This window comes from Coregonus clupeaformis, chromosome 36, assembly GCF_020615455.1.
Source record: "Coregonus clupeaformis isolate EN_2021a chromosome 36, ASM2061545v1, whole genome shotgun sequence".
Taxonomy (NCBI): Eukaryota; Metazoa; Chordata; class Actinopteri; order Salmoniformes; family Salmonidae; genus Coregonus; species Coregonus clupeaformis.
The window spans coordinates 24,531,879-24,555,998 of record NC_059227.1 but is presented as its reverse complement, the minus strand read 5'-3'; the positions used below and the strand labels follow the sequence as shown (position 1 = coordinate 24,555,998).

At 43.7% G+C, this 24,120-nt stretch overlaps 2 protein-coding genes across 3 annotated transcripts; one reads left to right on the top strand and one right to left on the bottom strand.

Moving 5' to 3' along the window:
• Positions 1-454: 454 nt before the first annotated feature.
• LOC121552930 (pre-mRNA-processing factor 39-like) lies at positions 455-19,822 on the bottom strand. Of its 2 annotated transcripts, none has more exons than XM_041866035.1 (15): positions 19,740-19,822; positions 7,490-7,638; positions 6,673-7,236; positions 6,400-6,525; positions 6,043-6,161; positions 5,186-5,353; positions 4,799-4,982; positions 4,154-4,261; positions 3,642-3,806; positions 3,030-3,156; positions 2,154-2,422; positions 1,796-1,980; positions 1,606-1,680; positions 1,339-1,441; positions 455-1,092 (listed from the first exon to the last, which is right to left on the bottom strand). In XM_041866035.1, the coding sequence occupies exons 2-15, from the start codon at positions 7,613-7,615 to the stop codon at positions 1,000-1,002; spliced, it is 2,412 nt and encodes an 803-aa protein (XP_041721969.1). In that variant the 5' UTR covers positions 7,616-7,638; positions 19,740-19,822; the 3' UTR covers positions 455-999. The 2 variants fall into 2 exon arrangements, with proteins under 2 accessions (XP_041721969.1, XP_041721968.1); XM_041866034.1 differs by lacking the exon at positions 19,740-19,822 and adding an exon at positions 14,881-15,019.
• Positions 19,823-19,947: 125 nt separating this feature from the next.
• LOC121552932 (ADP-ribosylation factor 6) lies at positions 19,948-22,869 on the top strand. Its single transcript, XM_041866039.2, has 3 exons — positions 19,948-20,054; positions 20,228-20,493; positions 20,945-22,869. Exon 3 carries the CDS (start codon positions 21,002-21,004, stop codon positions 21,527-21,529), a length of 528 nt encoding a protein of 175 aa, XP_041721973.1. The 5' UTR covers positions 19,948-20,054; positions 20,228-20,493; positions 20,945-21,001; the 3' UTR covers positions 21,530-22,869.
• Positions 22,870-24,120: the final 1,251 nt, after the last annotated feature.

Below are 24,120 nucleotides of genomic sequence, written 5' to 3'. Positions count from 1 at the left end.
ATCACAGCACTGGCAAACCATGTTTGGCTGACATTGGGACCATCAAAAGGGACAGGGTTCTTAGGAGTCCCTTCTAGTACTGTAATTTCTCATTCTAAGTACACTGGCTGAGGTCACTCCCATCCACAACATAAAAAGCCTATTAGAACTGCTGGATCAAGACCATGATAAACTGAAATCAGCTTTATAGTGGTGGGTTGGACTTTGAACAAAAGCCAGCACATGCCACATCCTACTGTACCACTCCATGACCAGGGTTGATGTCTGCTGAGTATGACATATGCTTAATCTATAAATTGTGTACAAGGAGTAAGTACATGACAATTACTAAAAGTTATGATTGGGTAGGTACATGCAATTGCTCACCAATCTTAACAGTTACGCTGCAATGGCAGTGATATTAATATAGTATAAGAAGGGTTAATTCAGGGAATAACAAAACAGAAACAAGAAATAGGATATCAATGTCTTTATTATGAAATTAAGTCAAAATAAAAAGAATCTTCATTCATTTCTGTTCTTGTCCCAGGAAATAAAACAAACCTTAATCTTGAAAAGCTCACATTTTAGGAAAGCAGAGAGAGCCTCAGGGAGGACTCTGAAAACAGCAGGTACCACTACCTCCATACAAATCTATAATCTGTATCAAACATAACTAGTTTTCCCAAACATAGATATCGAAGAGGAACCAAACTAAGCAGCCATTCAATCTAAAATTGAAAACATATAATTTAGCGTAATTTTAACTGAGGGGAAAATAAAATTCATCTGAAGTCCGCATCAACAACACATGCGTAACGAACACAAAAAGCAGTCAGTCAATGAATGATGGTGAGATGGTGACTACAGTGAATGTGTCAAATGGCCAATGGAAACAACATCAAACCAAAGAAGGAGGAAGATGGTCTAGCTGAGCTGAGCGGTTGGGCTGGGTAGAAAAAGATGCTTCCTCTGAATTTCTTCCTTCAGAAGGATCTCTGTCCATCTGTCTGTGAGACATCATGTGGGTGGAGGGGGGTAGTACTGGTTATACTGCTGGGCATACTGGTTGTACTGTCCCCAGGAATGCTGTCCCCAGTTGTTGTACTGTTGCTGGAAAACGAAAGCAAAGACAGACAGGGTTAGTTGGCATTCCTTCAAATACTCAGGAACATCTTATTCTAGTGTCAGCGTCACCAGATGATAGAGCTCAACACTATCGCACTCCCGTTTTCTATTCTAGTGAGAACCAATTTTGGCATGGAGTGCCTTTGTCAGGGATGGTATTACATTTGTCACCTTGCAATACAAATTGAGTGTATAACAGAATGTTTGACACTGCTCTATCATAGGACTCACTTGGTACCAGTTGTAGTTGTAGGCAGAGTTGTCTCCCTGCATCATGTGCCCTGAGCCTGGGTGGTCGTCTGTACGCTGTCTCTTCGACTCGGGCTCCTGGGAGCTGCAGGGACATGAAGGAGCAGGTTCATGTCAATCAAGAGAGCACCCAACTAATCAATTCAGGATGGCGATTCACAACCTGCTATGAAGCATCCTACCGATCCTATTGTGTTGTACTCAATGTCGTAAATGTTCAACAGAGAAGTGAACAAATTCAGATCTTACCCATTCTCTGCTTTCCTCTTTGTCGACTCATGTTCTTTCAGAAGCTTCTGGTGTTCATCGTACGCAGTCACTAACCTGTGAGGATGGATTCAAGCCATATGGATTTACTGTCATTCATTGACAAATCAGAACACTGGTCAGTGAAAATGTATTAATTGTTTGAGGGTGTAGGTACTGTAGGTGAACTGACTTATTGATGTCGCTGCCAAAGTCCTCGAGGAACTCGACCTTGCGCTGAGAGAAGGTGAGGCGGGAGTCGAGGGGCAGCGGGCTGTTCAGGGCGCGGTCGAAGCAGGCCAAGATTTCCGCCTCGTTCTGCTGCACATCCCCACTGTACTCCAGCTCCAGCAGGTTCAGGTACAGCTTAGGACTCGTCTGGAGAGAGACACACACACAGTAGATTAATGATGAACTAAAATGGTTTCTCTAAACACATTTTCTCTGAATCAAACTCCCTTTGACACCATGTACTGTCTCTCCATAACACATCTCAATCTCAAGATCCTGAACCAAGTGATTCCATTCTTCATCTAGCTCTGTGATCTTACCTGGTCCTTGTCTATGGTGTCCAGCAACACCTTGCGGGCCTTGGTGAGGCTCCTCTGCACCTTCAGCAGCTGCCGGGCCAACTTCACGGCGTAGAACGACGTCTCGCTGGCGTTCTTCCCCGATGCCATCGCCTCCCTCAGCAGGGCCTCCGCCTCCTCCAGGTTGCCGTGGCGACGTTCCAGGCTGACCTGCCGCAGACGCACCATGGCCAGGCCCGGTACCGCCTCTTCCAGAGACTTCAGGATGCCGCGCGCCTCCTCTATGTTCCCTGCAGGGAAACAAAACACGAACTCAGTTCCACTTCTGGGTTGAATGTTTCTTACTAGTCTGTGTAGACAGAGGCTACCAAGGCTTTTGAACTTCTATTATTTGATCGTCTCAGCCTCGTTATTTGAATATACTTGTTTGTAAATCACATCTGGTAAAGGTCTAATGACAAGTGAGATGTGTGTGAATCGTGGGGCTGGCACAATAATCGTATAACCAACAATTATGGACAACAACCATGAACCAAAGTTGTTTTGTCAGAATTGTCTTAATACATTCATTTTAATAGGGTGGGGATTGAATTTCATTTTTCAAATAGATACACATTTTTTACAAGCAAAACGGCACAGGCGGGAGGAGAAGCTTCATTTCCAAAAGTTTCAAGCGGTCAAAAACATTACTTTATTTAGACGGGAGCTGTGTTGCATTCATTAGTTATGCATGTCGTAGTTGATTTTCATACATTACAAGCTCAAAACAGTTAAACAAAAATGACAATAACAGTAACCAAGGTAATTTGCTCGACAATGAATCCTTACCCAAAATGTCATAATCGTCACAGCTCTATGTGAATAAGATGTTAAGAGGGAACTAGAAACACCACTCACCCTGCTGCTCCTCGAACGCAGCCCACAGCAGGTGAATGTTGGGCTTCTTGGACAGGTGGATGGTACACGCCTTCTTGTACACATGTCTCACTCCCTCAATGCTGTAGCTCTCTATATATTTTGCATACTTCAGTGTGAAGCGAGAGAAAGAGAGGAGGGTTGGAGAAAGAGGGGGGGGGGAGGGGTGGATGGAGAGCAGGAGGTGGAGAGAAGACGAGGAGGGGAAGGTGACAACAACATTTTAAAAACACCCAATTCCGGTTTGCTCAACCAGTGAATTTCTTCATTGACAAGATCGTGTTTTTAGAAATGTTCTTTGTAAACCCATCAGCACCTTCATGGAACCAATAAGATAAGTTTCTGTAAGGTAGTGGGAGACGGAGAAGATGCAACGTAGTAGTTGGCAAATGCTGGAGTCAAATCTTGTGTGGCAAAGCTGGCCATCCCCTAATACAACAGATACAGTGATTAACAGATCAACGTTACACGCAAAGAAGAGATGTTCAGGACGATTTACTGTTGTCAGGAAGTGATGAAATCGTTGATGGGGGAAGTGCGGGGGTCATTATTTTTGAAGTGGGGTTGAAGGTCAAAGGTTAGGGGTTGGGTTACCTTCGTCCAGAAGTCCTCGTAGAGAGCACAGGCGATGAGGCAGCGTTCGAACAAAACGACCACGCGTTCAGGAGTGCCATTCTCGATCTCAAAGTCCAGATACTCCTTCCAGTTGCTGAGCTGGGTCTTCTCCAGGGCTTTAACGTGGAAGTAGGGGCGTTTTATCTACAAGGGGAGAAGAGAAACACAGCATTCAAAATGGTGCAAGACCTACATTTACAACCATTTCAAATTAACGTCATTAACAATGGAAGGAAATTAGAGGGATAGTTCACCCCAAAATTAACATTTGTCAGATATTTTCATACCTCGTATTCCATCTATTGTGTAGACATCTGTAGGCCTCAATCCCAAATGAATGGGAAAGTGTGGCACCATCCAATTCCATCTCGACCCAGCTTGACAAAGCCCACTTTAGAGGTATGAAAACTTTGAGGTGAACTATTCCTTTTAGCAATATGAAATACAATTGGATGATATTCTGATCAGTAAAGACAGGTGTCAGTACTCACCCCTTCCTCGAAGGCCCAGCGTTTGCTGACCTCCTGCTCGTTTTGGTTGAACACCTCCTGGCGTGACTCGATCACCTTGTGGCGCATGTTCTCGATCTCCGTCACCCTCTAAACATAACACAAGACACTCAATGTTAACCACTTGACTTTAAAACACAATCTCGTAACCATCTCATTCTCCACTGATGTGCAAACTGCATGTCCAGCTGACAAGGTTATTTACATCACTATGAGACCAAGAGAGAGCCACAGACAAGCAGGGGCCCTGCCTGTAGAAGGTGTGGGGGCCTACCCAGAGACCGAGGCACACCCCAGGGCAGTGTATGTACCATATACACCATGACTGTAGGCCAGCCCTGGTGCTGGGGACTGGAGAGGATGAGGGGTCACTCGACTAGGCCAGCCGGCCCACGATCCGTCCATTCCTGACCAGTTTTAAGCCGAATCCCTGACTGGATGATGCCAACTTGAATCCCCCACGTACTCATTGGCTTGGCTGCTGACGGAAAGACACCTCTTCAAACCTGCACAGATTTGTGTTTCTTCCCATGGATGATGTCTCCATGGGTGATGATGAAGAGGCGAGGGCCTCTGGCATGTTGTGTTACATCAACCCCCCCTGAGGGTGAGGAGGTGGAGTCGTACCTTAGCAGGATCTGGGAGGTCCTCGGTGCCGGCTGGGAGCCCCTCTGGCTCAGCAGGTGTTGCTACCTCTCCCTCCTCATCGACTGTGACTGCATTGGCTTTGGCTAGCTCCACCCTCAGCTGGACAAACTCCTCCTCTGACAGGAAGTGTTTGGGGTTGTTGTTCTGCACGTGCTCTTTGAACCTGAAGAGAGACATTCAGTACAGCACTAAGAGAACCAAAAGTACTACCAGATAGTGCCCCTGAAAGTGAGTGTGGCTGACAAGGTTAGAACTAATGCCAATGTTCAGTGTGATATCTCTTAGCTACCCACTACCTGAGATGTTGACCATAACCCTCATGGAAGGTTTATCAAACCCCATTGTGAATGAGCTGACCCGTCATACCTCTGGAGGTGCTGTGAGTAGAGCTGGGTGGGGATGCCCAGGATGCGGTCGTAGATGGCCGTGACGTTGGCCAGTTTCTCCTGCTCCGTCTCCCAGTTGATGTAGGCCTCCCACAGACGGTCAGAGCGGAAGTCTGTCCCTGCTGCCAACACAGCATGCTCATACGCACTGTAGGATAGAACACAGACTACATGATTAATGATCAGGGTTGGGTAGGTTACTTTATAAATGTAATCTGTTATAGTTACTAGTCCACATTTATCAGTAATTTAACTTTTGGATTACCCAAACTCAGTAACTAGGTGAAAAATCTGTCGATGTGCCCTTAAGCAAGGCACTTAACCCTAATTGCTCATGTAAGTCGCTCTGGATAAGAGTGTCTGTTAAATGACTAAAATGTAAAGTAATCTGATTGCTTTCCCTTTAAGAGGCATTAGAAGACAAAAATGATCCATCAAACACATTTGAGGTGTCATCATAGTGGTCTCTGACTTGTGGTCAGACTAGCTCAACTTAAACTTGCACCCTTTTTCAATGTTGAATTGAAGATCATTGAGAAAACAGAAAGGTGTCAATGTATTTTTTCCTGCAAACATCCTTTCTGAATTTTAAAGTAATCAAGAAGTTATCTAGTTTTTCAAAAGTATATGTAATCTGAATAGTTATTTTTTTGGAAAGCAGATTACTCCCCAACCCTGTTAACAATACACTATGACCTGTAAAATCAGTAAGACACTTGTTGTTTTGGTTGTGTAATTGTCACGAGGTTCCCATGCACCTAACTTGTGGATATACAGGAGTGTGTGTGTTGAGGTGCGGTCTTTCACTTTTCAGTGAGGACAGAGCTCTTTACTCACGCTCTAATGCGTGACGGTGTCTCTGGGTCTTCAGGGTCAGCGTTGTCCTTGATGAAGGACAGGTAGTGGAGCCACAAGTCCACACTGAGGGGGATGGCGTGCACACCCCGCCGGTACACCTGCGGACAGGAGACAAAACGACATTGGGGAATGAGACAAACAATGTGAAAAGCCAATGACTGCCACAGCAAGGACCCAAACAGTAGTCAGAACAAAGCTCCAGACACTAACCCTGTCAAGTCCTTTCAGATCAGGACAGAGGATAGGAGGAGAAGAAGTCCATTTACACTATCAAATACCACTACATGAGCCCATCCATGGAAGACAGAGAGCCAGCCATGCTCTTTTCAGACTTACCTCCTCTGCCACCTGTGCGTTGCCATGTTTCTTCTCAGTGTCAGCAAACTTCTTCCAGTAGCCGTAGCAGTAGGGGTAGCGCAACAAAAACGCATCAAACGCCTTCCTTACCACACCAAGATGATTCTGAGGAAAAATTACATTTATAACTTGCTTCCTGACAGAAAAACCTAATGTTTACATTTAGTTTTCAATACAGCAGAATGACAGCAGATAAAACCTAGTTACAATACAAGGGTCAACATAAAAATTCCAGGACTTATCCACACTCACCTCTTGCTCCACATACTGCAGCAAGTAGACCCAACCATTGAAGTCTTCAGGGTTCTCCTCACACCCTTTAGCCAGCTTCTCGTACTCAGCAGGGATGAGAGGCTCTGTAGGAACAGCTGGTTCCTCAACAGGTTCCCCCTGCTCTGTCTCTTTGGATTCTTCCAGTTCCATGTTAGCTGGGCTACCATCTTCTGCAACCATTGGTGGCTGGGCTTGAACTGAAACTTGTTCTTGTGGCTGTTCTACAGCGTCAGACATCTTCTCGCTCTGTATCAAAGGCTCCGTGGCGGTGTTGTTCTGTCCATCCCGACTATCGTCTGACGACGCCTCCATTTGGTTCTGTTGTTCTACCTGTGGAGAACGAGACTGCTCATCTGAATCCTCCTGCTCCCGACGCTCCTCTTGGAAGAGCTCAGCGCTCGCTAGCTGGAAGTGCTGCACCGCCTGTTCAACGGATCCTAGATCACACTGCTGGTCCTGGTGCTGCTCTATTACCTCTGGTGACGACTGATCTGACTCTGAGTCCGAGTCGTGGATAACTGTGGTGAGGTTGTCATGGGGATCCTGGTCAAGGGGGAAGGAAATTATTACCAACACGCCACTAAGAAAATAGGCAAGGGACTGCCTCATGTTTGAGAGAGCACCACTATTGAAAGATGGAAGTGTTGGTGTTTAGACCTATTAGTAATGCAGGCAGACAAAATAACATCTGCTATGTTGTTATACAGAATAATAACAAAGGGATATATTAGCCTTGTCAATACAACTACGTCCAGGGCAAAAGAGGTCAAAGCCCACATGCATTTCCCACACTGACCTGATCCATGGTCCATTCAGCAGCATGCGTGAGGACAGGCAGGTCGGGGAGGAAGCCCTCTCCGTTGCCCTCCATGGTTGGGGACTCCCCACTCTCAGGGCTGTCTGTGTCCAACATCCCCATCATGGGTTCGTCTGAGAGGTGCAGGTCTGGGGAGAAGAACATAGATTGCACGTCAATATAACAAGATCGAGAAGGGACAGTAATTATTAGTTAGTATTACAGGAAATTGATGTGGAATTAGGTATGGCCAGGCGATATGGCTAGTCCCATGTTTCATGAGCTGAAATAAAAGATCCCAGAAAATGTCCATACTAGGGGTGTGGGTTGGGATCCTTAATGTTAAGAAAAAACCCTAACTGAAAAACAGTGTTCTTCATTGCCCGGCCCTAGAGGTCATACATACGTAATAGGACCATTATTCTGCATTGGAAATGTACGATTTTTTCTTATCATTTGAACGGAAAACCGATTAAGAAAATAACAGTTTAAAAGTTAAGCAAAATTGTCCATTTGTCACAGCCCTAATCCATACGCACAAAAAGCTTATTTCTCAAATATCGAAATGTATTTCTGCCATTCTCTAAATAAGCTTTGTTACACAAAAGGTCAATATTTCAAACAGCCAGGAATAATCTAATTAATTCAGGGATTGTAAAATTATACCTTGGCTAAATATAGGCTTTCCACAACCATAAGACCCACTAATATTGTAATTGTTTTATCAAAATAAACAATCACTGATCTGGCTTTCAAGTCTATAAAAATACAATTTTTGTTACAAATTTTACCATAACAATGCACATCCACTAATAATGACCAACATCTTGTAGCAGGCATTATAGAAAATTAACACGTCCCATAAACAATCTCTCAAGCCCACGTGCTAGTGAGTAGCCAGCTAATCTTTACAGTGAGGGAAAAAAGTATTTGATCCCCTGCTGATTTTGTACGTTTGCCCACTGACAAAGAAATGATCAGTCTATCATTTTAATGGTAGGCTTATTTGAACAGTGAGAGACAGAATAACAACAAAAAAATCATCAATGTTATATATTGATTTGCATTTTAATGAGGGAAATAAGTATTTGACCCCTCTGCAAAACATGACTTAGTACTTGGTGGCAAAACCCTTGTTGGCAATCACAGAGGTCAGACGTTTCTTGTAGTTGGCCACCAGGTTTGCACACATCTCAGGAGGGATTTTATCCCACTCCTCTTTGCAGATCTTTTTTTTTTTTTTCCTCCAAGGTTTCGAGGCTGACGTTTGGCAACTCGAACCTTCAGCTCCCTCCACATATTTTCTATGGGATTAAGGTCTGGAGACTGGCTAGGCCACTCCAGGACCTTAATGAGCTTCTTCTTGAGGCACTCCTTTGTTGCCTTGGCCGTGTGTTTTGGGTCATTGTCATGCTGGAATACCCATCCACGACCCATTTTCAATGCCCTGGCTGAGGGAAGGAGGTTCTCACCCAAGATTTGACGGTACATGGCCCAGTCCATCGTCCCTTTGATGCGGTGAAGTTGTCCTGTCCCCTTAGCAGAAAAACACCCCCAAAGCATAATGTTTTCACCTCCATGTTTGACGGTGGGGATTGTGTTCTTGGGGTCATAGGCAGCATTCCTCCTCCTCCAAACATGGCGAGTTGAGTTGATGCCAAAGAGCTCGATTTTGGTCTCATCTGACCACAACACTTTCACCCAGTTCTCCTCTGAATCATTCAGATGTTCATTGGCAAACTTCAGACGGCCCTGTATATGTGCTTTCTTGAGCAGGGGGACCTTGCGGGCACTGCAGGATTTCAGTCCTTCACAGCGTAGTGTGTTACCAATTGTTTTCTTGGTGACTATGGTCCCAGCTGAGATCATTGACAGGATCCTCCCGTGTATTTCTGGGCTGATTCCTCACCGTTCTCATGATCATTGCAACTCCACGAGGTGAGATCTTGCATGGAGCCCCAAGCCGAGAGAGATTGACAGTTATTTTGTGTTTCTTCCATTTGCAAATAATCGCACCAACTGTTGTCACCTTCTCACCAAGCTGCTTGGCGATGGTCTTGTAGCCCATTCCATTCTTGTGTAGGTCTACAATCTTGTCCCTGACATCCTTGGAGAGCTCTTTGGTCTTGGCCATGGTGGAGAGTTTGGAATCTGATTGAGGACAGGTATATTTTATACAGGTAACAAACTGAGATTAGGAGCACTCCCTTTAAGAGTGTGCTCCTAATCTTAGCTCGTTACCTGTATAAAAGACACCTGGGAGCCAGAAATCTTTCTGATTGAGAGGGGGTCATATACTTATTTCCCTCATTAAAATGCAAATCAATTTATAACATTTTTGACATGCGTTTTTCTGGATTTTGTTGTTATTCTGTCTCTCACTGTTCAAATAAACCTACCATTGCAATTATAGACGGATCATTTCTTTGTCAGTGGGCAAACGTACAAAATCAACAGGGGATCAAATACTTTTTTCCCCCTCACTGTATATTTAAAGTCTAGCCAACTTGGATATACTTGCTTGCCAACAAGGTAGAACAGTTGAACTTATGAATACACCCTCCTGTCTGTCACCAACTATTTGAACAACAGAGCCTGTTCACTTTGTTTAGACACTGAAATCAAGTGGCCTGCCTGGATAAGAAGATGCTTAGGCTATTTCTGAGAATGAGAAGAGTTGCCAATTTGTTATATAAATGCATATTTTTTATACTCATTGCACATTTATAAAAACACAGACTAGACATCTAGCACATAACAGTCTGTGGCTAAAATGCTGCTAGTGGTATGTTGCGCGACAGAAACTGAGCATACATTTTCCACAATCATGTTCATCGATACTCTCGTTTTAGTAGGGTCTGCTCTGTTCTACATTCTGGGAGTTGAGACATAAAAAGGTATTGTTAGAAAGGATGTCCTCATCTATTACAGTAAAATAACGTCTAAGCGTTTCGGAGTCCATATGACCGATTCTGTTGGACCAAACGTCAAATAGCGAGTTTAAACTGTTATCTTTTGTCGATGTTGTGTGGCAGGGGCTTGGTGTATGTGTGCGAGTGGGAAGGTGCACAGCGCACAAGACAGCGCTACAGGGAGGCAGGACAGACAGCTGATCGTCCTCGCAGTGGCAGACCATGTGTAACAACACCTGCACAGGTATCGTTAGAAAGGATGTCCTCATCTATTACAGTAAAATAACGTCTAAGCGTTTCGGAGTCCATATGACCGATTCTGTTGGACCAAACGTCAAATAGCGAGTTTAAACTGTTATCTTTTGTCGATGTTGTGTGGCAGGGGCTTGGTGTATGTGTGCGAGTGGGAAGGTGCACAGCGCACACAGCACAGAAGGAGCGAAGGAGACAAGACTAAAAAGGCAGAACGCGCATAAAAACCAGAAAAATGTAAGCCTTGATTCTTGCAATACAGGCATTTGGAACAACGCGCTAAAACATGAAGTTCAGTTAATACAATATATCGCCCAGCCCTTGAGTCAGGAGTGGATCCATACAGTGTTGACATAAAATGCAATAGGTCACATTGACATGACTGGGTTATTGGTAGCCCCTTTATAATCCGAGAGTGAAATACTAATACTCTCCTCTCTAACATGTAGGCCCATTACAAGTCAGAATGTTGAACAAACTTCATTTCAACTTACTTGACCTGTTGTCCCCTGATTTTGTCCCCATATTGGAGGTAATCTGATACAAAATATCTACCCGACCTTCAGTACGCTGGGGTGTATATAGGTTTGTATATTTTTTTATACTGATGCAATTCGCACTTGAAAAACACTTGCACAATATGGTTGAGCCTAACCAAACCACAGACTGGACTGCAAACACTTCCAGCTGATTGCGAGGAAACATGTTTCAGTAGACTACTTCCACTCAAGCTCTGTCAGGTTGGATGGGGAGCGTAGCTGCACAGCTATTCTCAGGTCTCGCCAGAGATGTTTGATTGGGATCAAGTGCGGGCTCTGGCTGTGCCACTCAAGGACATTCAGAGACTTGTCCCGAAGCCACTCCTGTGTTGTCTTGGCATTGTGCTTAGGGTCATTGTCCTATTAGAAGGTGAACCTTCACCCCAGTCTGAGGTTCTGAGCGCTCATCAAGGATCTCTGTACTTTGCTCTGTTCATCTTTCCCTCGATCCTGACTAGTCTCACAGTCTCTGCCACTGAAAAACATCCCCACAGCATGATGCTGCCACCACCATGCTTCGCCGTAGGGATGGTGCCAGTTTCCAGACGTGACACTTGGTATTCATGCCAAAGAATCTTGTTTCTCATGGTCTGAGAGTCCTTTAGGTGTCTTCTGGCAAACTGTCATGCGCATTTTACTGAGGAGTGGCTTCCATCTGGCCACTACCATAAAAGGCCTGATTGGTGGAGTGCTGTAGAGATGGTTGTCCTTCTGGCAGGTGTTCCCACCTCCACAGAGGAACTCTGGAGCTCTGTCAGAGTGACCATCTGTCAGAGTCACCTCCCTGACCAAGGCCCTTCTCCCCCGATTGCTCAATTTGGCTGGGCGGCCAGCTCTAGGAAGAGTCTTGGTGGTTCCAAACTTCTTCCATTTCAGAATGATGAAGCCGTTGTTCTTGGGGCCCTACGGACAATTCCTTCGACCTCATGGCTTGGTTTTTGCTCTGACATGCACTGTCAACTGTGGGACCTTATATAGACAGGTGTGTCCCTTTCCAAATCATGTCTAATCAATTGAATTTACCACATGTGGACTTACATCAAGTTGTAGAAACATCTCAAGGACAATCAATGGAAACAGGATGCACCTGAGCTCAATTTCGAGTCCCATAGCAAAGGGTCTGAATATGTATGTAAATAAGGTATTCGTTTTTTTATTTGTAATAAATTCGCAAAAATTTCTAAAAACCTGTTTTCACTTTGGTATTATGGGGTAGAATAAGGCTGTAACAAAATGTGGGAAAAGTGAAGGGGTCTGACCACTTTCCGAATGCAATGTACCGCAGAAAGTTGGGTAAACAACACTTTCCCCTGGATACCCTATCTCCACGTCCTACCACCAAAAAGGACCAACAGCATGTACAACCGGTAAATATATTTTTCTTCAACATTCTGGCTTATAAAGACTATTGCGTCTTTTTTAGGGCGACTTTGGTCAGACTGAAAGTCTATGGAGTAACCATGGTAATAGTCTGATGTTTAGGCAGGGTTATAGGTTCCTGTGGCATATCTAAAGTCAGCAAAAAAGAACGATGCCCAGGGTCCCTGCTCATCTGCGTGAACGTGCCTTAGGCATGCTGCAAGGAGGCATGAGGACTGCAGATGTGGCCAGGGCAATAAATTGCAATGTCCGTACTGTGAGACGCCTAAGACAGCGCTACAGGGAGACAGGACGGACAGCTGATCGTCCTCGCAGTGGCAGACCATGTGTAACAACACCTGCACAGGATCGGTACATCACACCTGCGGGACAGGTACAGGATGGCGGCAACAACAACTGCCCGAGTTACACCAGGAACGCACAATCCCTCCATCAGTGCTCAGACTGTCCGCAATAGGCTGAGAGAGGCTGGACTGAGGGCTTGTAGGCCTGTTGAAAGGCAGGTCCTCACCAGACATCACCTGCAACAACGTCGCCTATGGGCACAAACCCACCGTCACTGGACCAGACAGGACTTGCAAAAAGTGCTCTTCACTGACGAGTCGCGGTTTTGTCTCACATGGGGTGATGGTCGGATTCGCATTTATCGTCGAAGGAATGAGCGTTACACCGAGGCCTGTACTCTGGAGCGGGATCGATTTGGAGGTGGAGGGTCCGTCATGGTCTGGGGCGGTGTGTCACAGCATCATCGGACTGAGCTTGTTGTCATTGCAGGCAATCTCAACACTGTGTGTTAGAGGGAAGACATCCTCCTCCCTCATGTGGTACCCTTCCTGCAGGCTCATCCTGAAATGACCCTCCAGCATGACAATGCCACCAGCCATACTGCTCGTTCTGTGTGTGATTTCCTGCAAGACAGGAATGTCAGTGTTCTGCCATGGCCAGCAAAGAGCCCGGATCTCAATCCCATTGAGCACGTCTTGAACCGGTTGGATCGGAGGGTGAGGGCTAGGGCCATTCCCCCCCAGAAATGTCCGGGAGCTTGCAGGTACCTTGGTGGAAGAGTGGGGTAACATCTCACAGCAAGAACTGGCAAAACTGGTGCAGTCCATGAGGAGGATATGCACTGCAGTACTTCAGGGACACATTATTCTATTTCTGTTAGTCACATGTCTGTGGAACTTGTTCAGTTTATGTTTCAGTTGTTGAATCTTGTTATGTTCATACAAATATTTACACTGTTAAGTTTGCTGAAAATGAATGCAGTTGACAGTGAGAGGACGTTTCTTTTTTTGCTGAGTTTACTAGTAATGTACTAAAACATAGTCCCCTGTAGCTCAGTTGGTAGAGCATGGCGCTTGCAACGCCAGGGTTGTGGGTTCGTTTCCCACGGGGGGCCAGTATGAAAATGTATGCACTCACTAACTAAGTCGCTCTGGATAAGAGCGTCTGCTGAAAATGACAACAACAAAAAAACATCCTTATCAACCACGGTTTGACATTCAATAAAAATCTATACGGCTGATCCAAATATCCAGATATGTCTAGCTACGTAAGATGAAAACGAGAGTAGCTCAAATACATTTATCATACATGCTCCAGATTAGTAACCTGAACCATTCAAGTCATGCTCAACTCGGTTTATTCAAGTAGCTGTAAACTAAAGAATCCCCACTCTGACCGCAGCTCTTGACTTGACCAGTCACACCGACTCTTGTACAAGCATGCGTACTTCCGTGTTTAGGAACATAGTTAGCATGTCAGCTAGCTACAGGCGCGCGTGCTGGTGTATAGTAACGTTAGTTATCATTATATCTAACGAAACAACATTTTACCTGCTCAATGAAAAACTACCGAAATAGCTAACTATTTAACTAGCCCACTTGTAATGATAGCTAGCTAGACATGTCGCTCGTCATTGAAGCACGATACGGTAAACAAAACTGTAAAGTTGGCTTAGCAACCTAACTAACTGTAGCTAGCTAACTAGCTAATTCAAACGGCTCTGAATAGCTACCCACTGACTGTATATCCTCGAAAATAAGACGTTAGTAACGTTTCCAGATGCTGCGTGTCATTGTAACGATAGTAGGGAAAGGCGACCGTTCCATTTTAATCCAATAATTGGCTGAAAGTCTTACAAACAGTATCACAGCGAAGTGAGGTCTTCAACCCTGCCTCGGTTTGGGCCTAACGTTAGCTGCTAGCTAGCCAGACCGCACACATCCACCACCTTCACATTACAGCAAGCGGAGTGGTAAGAAGTTCGGGGGGGAAATTAACAAAGAAAGGGTTTGCGCCAACTTACCAGTATCTTCCATGAAATTCGGTTTGGACAAATGTGTATTTCCTTTACTTTAAACTTATCTAACCAACAACATGTAGCCGCGTTTCTACTCTCATTCTCCAGTGACAACTTTGAAGAGGCTTCGGAAGGGCAGACAGAAGGGGCGCATGCGTACGGTTGTCACTAGTTACCATAGCCACAAAGTCAAAATGGCTATATCGTAGAAATTTGCTTTTTACTTTAATGTTAGGGTTAGGCATAGGCTTAGCAATGTAGTTAATGTTATGTTTAAGGTTAGGTTTAAAATCAGATTTTAAGATACATTGTAGAAATAGGCGGGGTTTAGCCATAATGTATTTGTGGCTGTCGTATCTAGTGACGACACATGCGTACTGTAGGGGGGCGGGTCCACTAATACAATGGCTGTGTTCGAGAGGATCAAAACCGTAATGTATCATGGCTAAATTGTGACTGACTAACTGATCTACAAAATGTAAGCAGTAGTTATTTATAATACAATGTTCCTTGTTGATCAGTCAGTCGGCAGTCGCCTGCAGTGTTGGCTCGAATTTCGAACAAGCCCAAAGTAACCAAGAATGGTTACACTGTATGTTCTGTATATCTGTCTACTTGTTTGTCTGGCTACTTTGTAATGAATCCAACAACTGTAGCCAGTAGAGGCTGCAGTCACTGATTTATGCAAAAAGGTGAATAAGAATAAGATGATAGGATAATAATATTCCTATTTGTCATTTGATTTGTTGCCACTATTTTACATCATAAAAAACAACAACATTAATTTATCTTAGAACTGTAGAAGAATTGGAATGAGAGCATAGATTTGACTAAGGTCTAGATTATAAATAATAGAAGAAATCCAATGTAGGCTGGATAGAAATCCAACGTGTGTATACTGTCTTGATTCCTGAATGGTAGACAGAGGTAGACTAACTGAATAAATAAACCCAAATCTGACTCTCTAAATCAGACTATTTGTTATGATATATCAGGAACTAAAGTACATAATTATGATGTACTTACATTCCTAATATTTTCAAAAGCTGCAGATGTTTAAAGCCCCCATGCAGTCTTTTTAATTGTATTTTTAAATCATCACTGTATCTCTACTAAATCACTGTATACACTGAACAAAAATATAAATGCAACATGTAAAGTGTTGGTCCCATGTTTCATGAGCTGAAATAAAAGATCCCCGAAATTTTCCATACACACATTTACATTTTTACATTTACGTCATTTAGCAGACGCTCTTATCCAGAGCGACTTACAAATAGGTGCATTCACCTTATAGCCAGTGGGATAACCACTTTACAATGTTTTTTATTTTATTTATTTTTTATTTTTTTGGGGGGGAGGGTGGGTTGGAGTAAAGGGGGGGGGAACATTTATTTCTCAAATTTTGTGCACAAATTTGTTAACATCCCTGTTAATCAGCATTTCTCCTTTGCCAAGATAATCCATCCACCTGACAGGTGTGGCATATCAAGAAGCTGATTAAACAGCATGATCATTACACAGGTGCACCTTGTGCTGGGGACAATAAAAGGCCACTCAAAAATGTAGGAAAAAAAAGGTTTTGTCACACAACACAATGCCACAGATGTCTCAAGTTTTGAGGGAGCATGCAATTGGAAAGCTGACTGCAGGAATGTCCACCAGAGCTGTTGCCAGAGAATTTAATGTTCATTTCTCTACCATTAGCCGCCTCCAACGTCATTTTATAGAATTTGGCAGTGCGTCCAACCGGCCTCACAACCGCAGACCACGTGTAACCACGCCAGCCCAGGACCTTCACATCCGGCTTCTTCACCTGCGAGATCGTCTGAGACCAACCACCCAGACAGCTGAGGAATCTGTGGGATTGCACAACCGAGGAATTTCTGCACAAACTGGGAAGCTCATCGTCTCAGGGATGCTCGTCGTCCTCACCAGGGTCTTGACCTGACTGCAGTTCGGCATCGTAACCGACTTCAGTGGGCAAATGCTCACCTTCGATGGCCACCGGCACGCTGGAGAAGTGTGCTCTTCACGGATGATTTACGGTTTCAACTGTACTGAGCAGATGACATGCTGTATGGCGTTTTGAGGGTGAGCGGTTTGCTGATGTCAACGTTGTGAACAGAGTGCCCCATGGTGGCAGTGGGGTTATGGTAGGGGCAGGCATAAGCTACGGAAATGAACTCAATTTGAATGAAAAGAGATACCATGACGAGTTCCTGAGGCCCATTGTCATACCATTCATCTGCCACCATCACCTCATGTTTCAGCGTGATAATGCGTGGCCCCATGTCGCAAGGCTCTGTACACAATTCCTGGAAGCTGAAAATGTCCCAGTTCTTCCATGGCCTGCATACTCAGGCATGTCACCCATTGAGCAGGTTTGGGATGCTCTGGATCGAAGTGTACAACAGCGTGTTCCAGTTCCCGCCAATATCAAGCAACTTCGCACAGTCATTGAAGAGGAGTGGGACAACCATCCACAGGCCACAATCAACAGCCTGATCAACTCTTTGCGAAGGAGATGTGTCGCGCTGCATGAGGCAAATGGTGGTCACACCAGATACTGACCAACAGATGCATATCTCTATTCCCAGTCATGTGAAATCCATAGATTACGGCCTAATTTATTTATTTCAATTGACTGATTTCCTTATATGAACTGTAACTCAGTAAAATCTTTGAAATTGTTGAATGTTGCGTTTATATTTTTGTTCAGTGTATATTTACAGTGCCTTCGTAAAGTATTCAGACCCCTTGACTTTTTCCACATTTTGTTACGTTACAGGCTTATTCTAAAACGGATTAAATCATTTTTGTCCCTCATCAATCAAAGGCTCTGAATACTTATGTAAATAAGGTATTTCTGTTTTTATTTTAATATATTCTCAAATATGTCTAAAAACCTGTTTTTGCTTTGTCATTATGGGGTTTTCTGTGTAGATTGCTGAGGATGTTTAAAAAAAAATTTTTAGAACAAGGCTGTAACGTAACAAAATGTGGAAAAAGTCAAGGGGTCTGAATATTTTCTGAAGGCACTGTATATACAGTACTAGTCAAAAGTTTGGACACACCTACTCATTCAAGGGTTTTTCTTTATTTTTTACTATTTTCTACATTGTAGAATAATAGTGAAGACATCAAAACTATGAAATAACACATATGGAATCATGTAATAACCCCAAAAGTGTTAAACAAATCAAAATATGTGTTATATTTGAGATTCTACAAATAGCCACCCTTTGCCTTGATGACAGCTTTGCACACTTTTGGCATTCTCTCAACCAGCTTCACCTGGAATGCTTTTCCAACAGTCTTGAAGGAGTTCCAACACATGCTGAGCACTTGTTGGTTGCTTTTCCTTCACTCTGCGGTCCGACTCATCCCAAACCATCTCAATTTGGTTGAGGTCGGGGGATTGTGTAGGCCAGGTCATCTGATGCAGCACTCCATCACTCTCCTACTTGGTAAAATAGCCCTTACACAGCCTGGAGGTGTGTTGGGTCATTGTCCTGTTGAAAACAAATAATAGTCCCACTAAGCCCAAACCAGATGGGATGGCGTATCGCTGCAGAATGCTGTGGTAGCCATGCTGGTTAAGTGTGCCTTGAATTCTAAATAAATCACAGACAGTGTCACCAGCAAAGCACCCCCACACCATAACACCTCCTCCTCCATGCTTTACAGTGGGAAATACACGTGGAGATCATCCGTTCACCCACACCGCGTCTCACAAAGACACAGCGGTTGGAACCAAAAATCTCCAATTTGGACTCCAGACCAAAGGACAAATTTCCACCGGTCTATGTCCATTGCTCGTGTTTCTTGGACAAAGCAAGTCACTTCTTATAATTGGTGTCCTTTAGTAGTGGTTTCTTTGCAGTAATTCGACCATGAAGGCCTGATTCACACAGTCTCTTCTGAACAGTTGATGTTGAGATGTGTCTGTTACTTTAACTCTATGAAGCATTTATTTGGGCTGCAATTTCTGAGGCCGGTAACTCTAATGAACTTATCCTCTGCAGCAGAGGTAACTCTGGTTCTTCCATTCCTGTGGCAGTCCTACTGTTGTTTTATTTTACATTTTTTTTGTTTTATTTAACTTTTTTATAAAAAAATAAATGCATTGTTGGTTAAGGGCTGTAAGTAAGCATTTCACGGTAATGTCTACACCTGTTGTATTCGGCGCATGTGGCAAATAAAATTTGATTTGATTTGAAGCTGTCATCAAGGCAAAGGATGGCTATTTGAAGAATCTCAAATATAAAATATATTTTGATTTGTTTAACACTTTTTAGTTTACACATTTTTTCCATATGTGTTATTTCATAGTTTTGATGTCTTCACTATTATTCTACAATGTAGAAAATAGTAAAAATAAAGAAAAACCCTTGAATGAGTAGATGTGTCCAAACTTTTGACTGGTATATAAATACCATCATGACTCCAAGTTTCTGCTACCATTTCTCGCATCATTAATTTTACCAACAAAAAAAGGTCCCACCATGTCAAACGAACAAATTATCTGTCTGCATTCATGCAATTGTACCGAAACTACCTGTTTCCATCACAGCTGTAGTGATTTTTATTTTTATGACTTTCCTCGCATAAAAACTGTGGATGGAAACGTGGTTAGCTGACACTGATTCTCTCAATTTGGGCATTGCAACAAATCTTGCATTACTTGTGTCATTATTTGAATTCACTCACAACGTCCAGTGAACAATCACGACGTCATAAAGAGGCGCATTATCACGGAAAACGACGTAGGCAAATGGGAGATCAGATCGGTTTCTAGATTTGTAAACACAGAACCAGATAATCACAACACAAAATTAAACCGTGAGGTTTTTGTTACTCACGAGCTTTTCCGCAATAATACCCAACAACTAAGTCTACACCATTGTTCTTTAGTTTCGAGACAGAGAAAACGCGGAGCCGCACAGAGCCCAAATGGCGTCCATTTCAACTATAATACGATCGGTTTGCTCTTGAAGTCTCTCGGTGTGCGCATGCCAGATGGCGTAGTGCATGAGCAATCGAGAGGAAGTGGCGGGTGATCTGGGTCCGCACCTTTTCCGGTAACACAGCACCGCCACCGCTTTGACTGAACGTCTGTAGAGAGAGGCAAGAGCGGGGAGAATCAACCTGGGGACCGGGGGTTGCCGCAGTTGCAGGTAGGCTACCGATCACATTTTCCAACGCGATGCCTTTTGTGTAAGCTTTTAAAATTATATTACGCGCTATTTTCAGCCTAGAACAGTGCGCTTTGGACAAATGAGTAGCCGATGAAAGTTGTGCTCTGTCTGTCTGACACCCCTCCCTTTTCTGAACCGCTCTTGTGTTACAGGGAGAGCGAGAAGAGCTGAAAGTAGGATGAATCAATGACCTTTTGCGCATTCTAGACCTGGGGGTGATCTTATTTGTCTCCGGTACAATGAACTCCCGAATAGAACTGTTCTTTTGAATCCGCCGATTGGAATAAGGGCAAGTGGACAGCCGGCAGACAAGAAGGAAGTCGGAACTACTACGGGCTTTTGAGAGGGCCTAATTTCTTAAACGCATCTATTAGGCTATATTTTTTGTATTTCTTTCTACATTATTGAAAACACCAAGGTACGCACCCGGACCTGAAATTTAGATTTAAAGGATGTCGGTGCGCTAGGCTAATCATTTGAATCAAATAGACTGAATTGTAGTGTTGTGGATTATGAAAATATTTCCCCACCCACTCCCGTTACCAAGACGTCCAATTCTCAACCACTTCAATTTCCCTTTGCAACCCTTTCATATAGTTCCTAATTATTTTCTGACAGCTGTTAGGATAACGGAATATTTGTATCTTTCAGTGAATCATTTTCCATTGATTTCCCGCCAGTCTAGACACAAGTTTATCTGGAACCAACTTTTGTAACTGCCACCGTCTTAAACAATTGATACTTGTGTCAACCTACCACTGATAGACTGTCACGTGGACGTCTGCTGTCAGGCAACCTGCTACAGCAATAGAAACGAAACCTCTAACGTTTTTTTTAAAATAACAATTTCTGCTCTCTTTAAATCATAGGGAAGCAATTATTTTTTCTTCTTCTAAGGAAGTGGATATTTATGCACAGCCTACAAGATGGGGAAAATGCTCTCGAAGATCTTTGGCAACAAAGAGATGAGGATATTGATGCTTGGACTTGATGCTGCTGGCAAGACCACCATCCTCTACAAACTGAAGCTGGGCCAGTCCGTCACCACCATTCCCACTGTCGGCTTCAACGTTGAGACTGTAACCTACAAAAACGTGAAGTTCAACGTGTGGGACGTCGGGGGCCAGGACAAGATCCGGCCTCTGTGGAGGCACTACTACACCGGCACCCAGGGCCTCATCTTCGTGGTGGACTGTGCCGACAGGGACCGGATAGACGAGGCCCGCCAGGAGCTCCACCGGATCATCAACGACCGGGAGATGCGGGACGCCATCATCCTGATCTTCGCCAATAAGCAGGACCTGCCCGATGCCATGAAGCCCCACGAGATCCAGGAGAAGCTGGGCCTGACCCGGATCAGAGATAGGAATTGGTATGTTCAGCCTTCATGCGCTACCACCGGTGATGGACTATACGAGGGTCTGACCTGGCTCACCTCGAATTACAAATCTTAATGTTCATCACTTCTATGCTCAGCCTGGACTGTTTAGTTACAACAACAAGCAAAAAAATAAGTGAAATGAACAAGAGATGGGGAAAAAATGTACAAGCTGAGGCAATTAAAGAATAACATGACTTCTCAGATGATTATATGAAAGAGAAGTTTGATTATACTCCCCTTTTTGTTTTTTGATAATGACTTCCCTATAACCCACATTTTCTTTATGAACAAAAATACTATTGTTTTGGCTGGCTTTTCCTTCCTATTTTTCCCCGCTTTGGCTCTGTAGTATTCTTCGCTCACATTCTTATCACTCAATACATTACTTTCAGAAGCTCTGAAAGATGCAGAATCAGAATTTTGTATCTTGTATGATTTATTTTCGGGGGATGGCAGGGTTCATTCAGGGTTACGGTGTTTTATAGATACATTACAGTCTGCCTTCTATTTAGTTTTCATACAGTATTCTCATGACCCAGCTACCACCCAGAAGATGGGAAATGCCAATGCCCTTTTGAGGACGTTACCCGTTCATATCTGAGCCGGAAACAAAGGGGCAGCATCAGCATATCGGTTCTCATGGTTTCAACTTCCACCATGTTTTTTTTAAGAATTAAGATTGTGTATTATGGACATGTAAGGAACTTATGAAGAAGGACTGTTTTCACTGTTGATTGATTGTAAAAATAATAATACTTGCTCAGATGATTGAGGAAAATGTGTTAGTATGTAATTCCTTAAACAGTGATTCCATCCACGATGTCTGCCAGGGAGGTTTTCTAAAAAGACACTATATGGATGCTGGAATATATGGAAACTGTGACATGTTGTATTTTTGTTCTGTTTTCGGGTCAGAATCTTTTACCACTGATCTCTTTTTGCCTCTATTCTTCCAAGCGCTTCCATTTCCAGTTGAGTATTTGCAGTTCTCGCTGGCTTTTGCGAAGCCCTGAGTTTATAGGTGCACCAACATACTGACAGGGTGACGGAAAGCACCCTCATAGCTGAGGCTGCACTATAGGTGGGGGGGACTACCCTGTCCGTGAGGGAGACACCTCATACTATAGGCCCCTTGACTAAAAGTGCACAATTGACTCCTTCTGACTGACTCTTGGACCCCAGCAAGCGTTTACTTTTCAACCCCCTCCCCACCACCACTTCCATGGTGCTCTGCTCTCCAGTAACTGGGGCCTTCTGCGCTGCTCATTTAATTCATTCACATTAGCTGTACAGCTCATGTCATGCAGTCAGACAAGACTACTTTCTGTTCAGTATAGAAAAGAAAATGCTTTGTTTTATTATTTTTGTTCTGTTTGCTATGCTGATGAAATAATAAATATATATCCAGATCAACATGGAAGTGGAGCTTTTTCAATATGACACCTCCAACACAAGTGGATTAATATGTACATGCTTAAACTATTTGAATGTCACGAAAGAGGAAGTAAAATTTGGCTGTAAAAAAAATGGATGTGTGAAGTCTGGTGTGTTTCCGTTGTGCTCTTGCATGGCGTGAGTCACAGGCTGTGAATAAGTGATGATATCTCTGGTTTCGGGTAGTGATTGTCAGGTAGCTTAGACCTTACTTTCTAGGCCTACTTCAAGGCCTCTCTCTACGTATCCCATCGTCCATTAGAATGCTGTAGTAGGAGTCTCCGGTATATTCAACCCAAAGTGCTTTTTGACATTTAGGGATGTGTAAGCAAATCATACCCAAGCTGTTATTTTGTGAATTTGTAAGGGGTTCTAGTCTGAAACTCCATTTCCAAACTTGAAGTTGAAGAAAGTGAGTCTTTAAGCTGGTGTTGGTTTGAGAATGTAGGAGACTGCTGACAGATTGAACCCCACCACCTTGTCGATTAGCCTCAAATGGCCACAGATTGAGAGACATTGACTGAATGGAACTGACTGACACCTGTCTACTTGTGTACAGAGAGGGTAGATAACCTGATTTAAATGGTTCACTCAAACAAAGATTTGTCCTCAAGAACAAACAACACACAGTGTATTTGAGTATGTACGTTGACATTCTCAACTGTATACATTCACAGATTTAAATAATACATAAGGCAAGGGTAGACAATGCCCTTAGGCACAAATCTTGGATCAGTTTACCCGCTCCCAAATCCTAACATTAACCATTAAGAAAACGGACATTAGATCAGTCTATGGGCAAGTTCATCCCCAGTGAGAGAGGGAGGGATGGTGAATTATTGGTGTGACATCAGCGACTGAAGTCAGAAAGTTCTAGAGGGAGACGCATGTCAGTGTGGTTGTTGTTTGGGCCAGTTGTTCCAGAGAGTGCATTCAGCCAAATGCAAAGCTTCAGTTTTGCTCTTATAGATGAGCAGGTATAGGAAAGTTCAGTGTGACCTTTATGATAAAGAAAAAAACAAGGAGCAGTTTAAGGTATTACATATTTGCCGTTTAGTATGCAGTTTGTGCTAATGTATTACCACACAATAACCAAGCAGCTAGTACCCAGCCCTTATGAGTCTCTGTGAGGGAATGTCAGCCCTGCTCTCGTCTCTCTCCTTTCTCTGATGAAATGGAGGAATTGCTACAGTGTTTGCTAATGTGTTGTTTGTTCTGCGTCTGTTGGTT